Source organism: Cynocephalus volans, chromosome 8 (genome assembly GCF_027409185.1).
Source record: "Cynocephalus volans isolate mCynVol1 chromosome 8, mCynVol1.pri, whole genome shotgun sequence".
In the NCBI taxonomy this organism is placed as follows: Eukaryota; Metazoa; Chordata; class Mammalia; order Dermoptera; family Cynocephalidae; genus Cynocephalus; species Cynocephalus volans.
The window spans coordinates 115192874-115200993 of record NC_084467.1 but is presented as its reverse complement, the minus strand read 5'-3'; the positions used below and the strand labels follow the sequence as shown (position 1 = coordinate 115200993).

At 40.2% G+C, this 8120-nt stretch overlaps 1 protein-coding gene across 1 annotated transcript; it reads right to left on the bottom strand.

Annotated features, from left to right (window-relative positions):
- Nucleotides 1–3605: 3605 nt before the first annotated feature.
- LOC134383465 (T-cell surface glycoprotein CD1a-like) lies at nucleotides 3606–6108 on the bottom strand. Its single transcript, XM_063104539.1, has 5 exons — nucleotides 6051–6108; nucleotides 5453–5719; nucleotides 4498–4776; nucleotides 4051–4329; nucleotides 3606–3700 (listed from the first exon to the last, which is right to left on the bottom strand). The coding sequence occupies exons 1-5, from the start codon at nucleotides 6106–6108 to the stop codon at nucleotides 3606–3608; spliced, it is 978 nt and encodes a 325-aa protein (XP_062960609.1).
- Between the last annotated feature and the right edge of the window lie 2012 nt (nucleotides 6109–8120).

Below are 8120 nucleotides of genomic sequence, written 5' to 3'. Positions count from 1 at the left end.
TTAGACAGCACTCCAGGTTTCTTCCAGCTCTGATAGTTTGTGGTTCTAACTAAGCATAACCTGCCTTGGTGGCTCAGAGGCCCATTCTCAGACTCTTATAACAGGCAGGAGACAGAGAGGAGAACACCCAGATGCCTCATCCCACACTGTGGAATATACTATAAAGCATATGTACTTCACAGGGCCTGGTTTTCCAAAGTCTTGCAGTTTCAAATATTGACCTTGCAGAGGACTGGAAATTTTCCTCAGACTATAACTCTCTGGTCTAAGATAAATATTCGTGGCACAGCAAGGTTGCTGGCTCAAGGACAGACTAGTTTCTGATTGTTATGTAAAGATACTGAGAAATTGCTGTAAGGTCACTTAATTGTATACTGGAATGTCATCTGACTTTTTTCACTGAAAGTTACCAGCCTATATTGTTAAACTATAACCTCGCCTGTGTTCTCTTCCTGTAACTTCCTGGTCTGGAAAATAAATGCAGGAAGAGAACCCCAATTTGGTGTTAATTTCCCAAGGAAGGGATCCCTCTCACTTGAGCATTCCCAGGGAAGTTAACCACTTTGGGACTTCTCACTGCTTGGAATAGATGGGCCTTGAGTAATCCTTTGCATCTCTGTCACCCAGGGGAAATGGGGTGACAAATCCATGGGGGGCAAAGCAACACAAAGCAATGAAATGGTGCCACATGTGAGGACATTCTCCACGGATTGAAGACTGACCTGCCAAGCATTGGAGAGGAATAGGACACCGATTCATCCCAGCAAGCGAGTCCCTAATAAGGGAAATGCACCCCAGTAAGGGAATGACAAGTGGCTTTCGATTAGCAATTGCACGCCTGCGGTGGGTCAAAGTTAGGCTTTTTCAACCCCAGAGATATTTTTTCATTCTCTTTAATTTTAAAACATGGATAATTCATTAATGAAAGTGGAGACTGAACATACAACTCCAATGTCTCCTTAAAGCAGCAGGCTGTAAGTAACTGAATAGCAGCTTGTTAAACTCTTAGTGGATACTAAACAACCATGTCCTTGATACCTCAAGGAAGGGAGCCTTAACATAAAAGTTTGAAAACAAATTGGTCACTGGTTAAGTATGTAATGGGTCTCATTATGGCTTCCCACCTAACAACTAGGAATCTATGTCAAGTCTCTCTGAGACCTATCCAAGACCTTAACAAAAAACTAAGACATGTTTATGTCACCAAAAAAGAATAAAACTTAATCTTTGCCAGTGACTGAGAAAACTTTAAATTGGACAATCTAAAGTAAAAGAAGTTAATATTTCTTTACAGTGTTGGTATTGTTTGAGCATGTTTTTCTTTCATATCTGGTTCTTTTCTTAACTGTACATGCAACTCTTTTTCTCTTAAGATGCTGGAGCTTTATGAAGAAAAGCAGCCATGGCGCCAACCAGACCCCTTTTGGGTCTACTGCTCTTCTAAAAACCTCAAGAGTCAAATGGTTTCATCTGATTGGTGGCTCAGCTCTTGAGCTCAGTGAGCCATTTGAGAAACAAAAACTAAACTAAGATCTACCTGTTTAACAAGATGGTCTCAAATTTTCTGACTTCCACCTGGTTATCTTATACAGACTTCTAAATTCTCTTCTAGTCTCATCTATGTATTTCTCCACAATATTCTATGATAGAATTCTATGCTGTCTTCTTAAAGGAAGAAAATCTTCTCTGCATCTTCTTGAAAACGTTTGCATACTTTGTTTTTCAATGTTAATTTGTTATCTTGCTTTCTTTAAGGCAAGGTGAGGCTCACCAATAAGTCTCTAGGAAAAAACACAATCTAAACCTGACTGTCCTTTATAGTAGTGAGCTTTTCTATTACATCTTGAACAAAACCTATAAGATCCTTATTTGTTCTTGTTGTTTATGTCTGCATATATGCATGTGTAAGCTGTATGTTATGTCTATATGTTCATGTCTGTGTAATTGTGTTATGTATAAGGTATCAAATTGGCTTATAATTAATGTGTGCTCATTAAACAAATAAGTATACTTTTCAAGTTCACATGACTTAAATCTTCTAAAGTTTTGATAAGTATATTTTCAAAATTTGTTTCAAAGCTTTTACCTAAATTTGTCTCTAGGTCAATGACTCCTTGTTATCTCAGCTCTGCCTCCTGGCCATGCTGGGAGAAACAATATCTTTTAGACATAGATAGTGAATACTGCCCTCTGCCTCTCTGGATTCCACATGGCTTCAAGCACCACATGGAAACCTGGGACCTGAAATGGTTAGTCAGAAGAAACCTATGCCAAATATTGCATAGGCCCTAGTTAGCATTAACTGATAAGGGTATAGATCTAATACACCAAGTTTTTGGCTGGAAAACCATAAATATTTATTTGGGAAAAATAGCTAAAACTCAAACTGGGCTTTGTATCATTTGCTGAGGAGCAACACTCTTGTTCCCTTTACTTGACCATTTTATCTTCAGTAACACACTTAAATACACCTCAGTAATCTCTTACATCAGTGCCTCTCAATCTTTAATGCACTTTGGAATTTCCTGCTTGTTTTCTACAGTGCAAATCATAATTCAGTAAGTCTGAGGTGAAGCCCCAGATTCTATGTTTTTAACATGCTGCAATGTGATTACTCTACTGCTTGTCTCTGAATAGTGAAGGCCTACACCCTCCCTTGTTTTTTGTTTAGAATATTTACAATAACACAAAAACTCTAATAGATCTCTAGCTGAATGATGAGAGTGGTAGAGGTGAAATTGTGTTTCTCCTCAGGGGTTCAGAGAAGAAATTACACAACTAGGAAAATGTGAAGTCTCTTGGCCAAATGACAAGACCTTTAACAAGAAGAGCACGAAAAGTCTCAACTACTACCAAAGTGTCAGGAAGGAAGACAATAAGACTATAAATTCAACACAGATTTTTATTGAGAACATGTTATATGCATGCAAGGCATTTCACCAGGAATGCATATATTAAAAATACACATACTTTGCTCTCAAAGAGGTGAAAAACTAGAAGGGGAAAGGGACCTAACTACCTGCAGTGAAGGATATGGACTGAGAAGTACAGTTTACACAGTACAGCTGAAATGTGGTGCTAGTTCATATGAGGGAGAAACTGCTTTCCACTTGCTAATCAGGGAAGGATCTCCAGAGAAGATGACATCTGAAATGGGCCTGATGATCCATTAATATTTGAACATATGGAGATTTTTAGGCCCCCACTCCATTTAGAGTTAAAAGTTGAATGTTGAAGTTCTGGAACCCAGGTCAGAACAACAAACCCTGCAAAATTACATTTAGCTCATATTGACAACTGATCATAAGGCAGAAGTAAACAAAAGTTTTACAAGGGGAATTGGAAGGATGTCATTACCATGTTGTGTTCAGGTATGTCCCATGGCCCTGGGTTACTGGATTCTCATTCTAAAGGGAGAAGCGCAGAGAGTAGACTCACAGCATGTCCTATATAAAGTATAGGAGAAAAGAGATGGAGTCACTCTGCATAAGCTGGAATTGAGAACTGAGGAGTGAGAGGGAGGAGAAATGAGCAGAGAGAAGCAAAAACAGAGGGGAAGACAAGTGAAGGAGAAGGGAAGAGCAGGGACGATGGACACAAAGAACTCACCAGCACTTCCAAAACCAAAATGTAAGACCTGTCAGAAGAGCCAGAAGCAATATCACTGCCAAGAAGATCATGCCCATGGATCTGTGATGATCTGTGGATTTAGGTGCACACTTAGGATGTTATTCCAAATCCACCAACTGTTTTATCCCATTCACACCCTGTAGTATAGCATTTACCTAGGCTTCTTATGCTCATTTAAGTGTCTAACTCCCCAGTTTCTCTCCTTTCTTTTTTTTCTCTCATCCTTCCTCAGATATGAATCTTTAATCTAACCCTCGACATCCAACTTCATCTACAAGTCCCTCATTATCCACATTTCTATTCTTTGAGTTACCTATTTTTCTTCCTTTTGGTTCTATAAACCCTAAAATCCAACATATTTTAGCTCTGCCTGAGGACCTCTTATTCCCATGTGCACCTGGGGACCTAGTTCCTTCTCACCCCAGTAGAGGACGATGTCCTGGCCTCCCAGACTGCTGTGCTTCACCCGGCATGACAGGCCAGCTGCCTCCCCAGTATCCACATCCAGGGTTACTTGAAGATACCACGTTCCGTCAGCATTGGGCAGGACGTCACCTCGCTGAGTACTCGGCTGCTCCTGCTCACCCCGCATCCACATCACCCACACATGTTTTGGGTAGAATCCAGAGATGTGGCAAACCAGAAGCAGATGACCAGGCCCAGGGGAGGGGGCACTGGACAGCCAGGCCTCTGGCTTCACTGCAAAGAACAGGAAAGATATCAGGCAAGAATCCTTAAACAGACTTAGAGTTTCAGCTCTGCACATTAGTTTAGATACATACATCTTTCCCACTTAAATTTGGAGGAGATGATGAGAAGGTACAATTTTAGAAAAGAAAATTCTTGGGGGAAGGATACACAACTGACCTTCTCGCTGGAGAGCTGCCTTCCCTGCATCAAGAACACCCAACATGAAACGTGGGCAGATGTTACTGAGGTAGTACTGGATCATTTTTTTCTCCTGCTGGTTCTGATTGAGTAATGTGCATACACGCTGGGCAATACCTCCATTCTTATGGGATGGCAGCCATGAATTGTTTTGGAAGCTTATGAAATCTGATCCTTGATAAGCTATTCGAAGGAAGTCTACTGACACCCACCCAGGGTGCAGTTCACAGCCTGCTGTCATCTGTGCCTCAAAAGGATCTGATGAAGAAAGATTATGAATTAGATGAAAGAGGAAGTAAAAAAAAAAAAAGAGGGTATATGTAGAAGTGAGAAGTTTAGGGGATTTGAGGGAATGGAACAAAGTTTGGTTTGATCAGTGGTTCAGAGAAAGAGGAATTGGTAGGATTGGAGATGAAGGAAAAGAAAAATAACATAAGAAAGGAGTAAATTATTCAAAGAAAGTGATGTGAATGTTTTTGTCAAGGAAGGACATAGTGTGAGAGAGCTGGGATAACAGCCAAGGGTGAATGGAATGCATGGGTTTCAATGAATCTGTAGACAGAGACTGCTGAAGAGATTGAATGGGGAAAAAATCACATGGTAGAGAGTTAATCAAAGAGTGAGGATTCAAAGGGTAGCTGGTTGGAGGCCAGAAAAAAGGGTGGCCACAGGATACCTTCAAGAGAAGATAATAAGCCTCAACCCAGCAATCAATGAGAGAGGAGTTTATTCAAGGCAGAAGATTTGAAATGTGTCAAGAATCATCATCTGGCTTATAGCCTTGTCTTAAAAAGTGATTGCACTTTAATGATGGCTAAAGTATAGTAAGATTCATAAGAGAATGGAAGCTTTTTCCTAGAGAAATAAGAAACTCATTGAAACACCCCCACATAGCCACCCCCCCCCCACTCCGCGTTGAGGAACCCGAACTCACATTCCAATTGCAACTGAGGGGCATAGTGGTGAAATCCCTGAACAAATCTAACAATTTGTACACGAAAAACCTTTTCCAGTTCCATCAGCTCCTTGTTGCTGAAGTTACCCCTGGCCCAGGGCTGCAGAAATATGATGGTGTCAGAGATGCCATCCCACTTGTGAGTCTGCAACTCACCCAGCCATCCTGAGAAAAGAGACTGTATGCAGGAACGGTTGTAAAAGGATGAGATTGCAATGACACGGAAGGAGATAGGCTCCTCAAACCCTGTGTCAAAAGAACAGAAAAGATTAGGAGCATAAATGTACCAAGAAGGAGAGAGAATACAGAAGTACATGTGCCACAGTGGGTGAATTCAAAATGCAGAAAAAAAGACAGCCATAGTTATCTCAGCACACATTTCTCTGCTACAGTGTCCCACAGCTTACCAACACCCTCAAAAGAGCCAAGGCATCTAGAGTCATGGATACTCAGAATGGAATCAGCCTGGAACAATTACTCTTCAGCTACATGCTGGGAAACCACCCCACAGAAACACACACACACTTACATACACACACCCTCTTGTGCACAACTGGGCAGTTTCCAAAGTTCTTACCATACTCATTGTCACCACCTGGGAGAACAGTCAGCAATGGAAGCAGCCAAAACAGCATTTTATTTTCAGATGTTATTTGCTTCTCTCAGAATAGTTGGTCTTTCGTTTCTGTTCTAAGCAACCTTTCCCACACTACCTCTATTCTGACTTCCTTCTCCAACCAACAAATAAACCTCCTCTGGCTGCAACAACAACAAAAAATCTCCTTCCCAAAACCCTGGGCCTCCTCCTCAGTTTCTCATTTCCTCTCTGGCTTGCAGCTTCTCTCTATTTTGCCGACTTCCATCTGCTCACCTTCCCCTAATTCAACTGCTATAGGACAATTCTGTGACATTGAGAAGACACTTTTCCACTAGGGGCATTTGTTTTTTTCACATTCATACAACAAAAGCATGAAACTTATTGGTTCTCATTGTGCTAACTAGTGTCCTCCTGTCCCTGCTCTTTTCAGTCACTCTGTCCTTCTCTTGACCTTTTGGTATTCCCTCATGTAGTCTCTTCTTCTGTGTCATACTCAGCACATTGACATCTCTGACTTGCCACTGGTTTTTAATTTGCTTTTTCAGAATCCTTTATGATTTCCCTGATTAACACTATACAATACCACCAGTTCACCATTATCCTTACAGAAGAGTCAGTGGCCATCACAGAAAGCAGGGGGACATTGAAACATATAAAGAAAAACTTCCTCTGTTTGACTTCCATGGATATATATTCACTCACTACACAGTCACTTAGCACCTGCCTGGAACCAAGCATCTTGCTGTGCTTATGAACACACAGTGGTTGATAATGCAGTCACTTTATTCAAAGAGATTTTAGTCCACTTAGGGACAAAAACACAAATACCAACAACTATAAATCTTGCTGTGCTTCATTTTATTATAACTTGTTGACTCTCTGGATAAAAAGCCTAGTGAAAACAATGCTTTCTAAAGTGGCGCCTCTCAACTGATGTTTGCCTACTCATGATCTTGACTTCAGTGGTAGCCATGCAGCGTTGGATCTATACCATTGTTATACTTTATACCCACTTAACAGAGTGTCTGGTAAGGGGTATGTGCTTAGTGAATATTTATTAAATAAATGAATGAATTCAACCCATGCATCCAATTATTTTTTTTAATTTTGAAGGAGATATTCAACATAAAATATTTTTATGACTTTATAAGTTTACTCATTACCCTACATATTGAAATTGTTGGAGTGAGCAGGAGTAAAGCCATGTTAAGACATAAAACTGGTGTACTATTGAAGGTGGGTGGATTTTTAAAGGACAGTTTTTTTTCTCTCCACTCTTTCTTTCCATCCCCTGACTTTCTTATCTTGCTCGTTAAGTAGGAAAACAAGGCCAAGAAGCTAATTAGTACTTTGAAAGGCTAACAGTTCTTTCTTTGAGACTTGTAGAGTTTTGAAAAATGATCAAGGCCAAATGACTGGAAACTGACCTTGGGCACCAGCCAAGTATACCAGCTCAAAGCAAAATCTTGCATAGTCCTGAGATAACAGTAAAGATGAGCACAGAATCCAGATGAAGCCTTGGCAAGAACTTGTACCTGACCCATAGAAATGGACCCCTCCTAACTCACATCTCCTTCTCTCCTGCTTTTCACCCCCCATGTTCTATTCCCTCAACCCCTCCTTTAAAAACCCGTTAGTAAATCTAAGTCTTTAAAATGGGATAGCCTACCATCTCCTTCAACTGAATACATCTGCTTTTCTAACACCAACCATTTGACTACTGAGGTTTATTTCTTTCATTCTCAAAGGGAGACAGGCAGTCAGACTTGAGTTCAGTAACAAAATGAGAATCTTATGCAGTTTTATTTTGGATGAAAGAATATGTTATTAAGCATAACATTTGCATACAGGGTCCTGCTGCTATCAATTTCCTGTAACATAATAAGAAACTTATATAATATCAATCAGTTCTATAATAATTCTATAATATTCAAAACTTGTGAGAAATGAAGTTAATGAGTACTCTAAAGTCATTTATGCAGAATTCCCTTTTAACTGCTTCTACTTGGCTGTTCCATGATTGTCTTTTCATAAGTTAGTCTCTCCTGA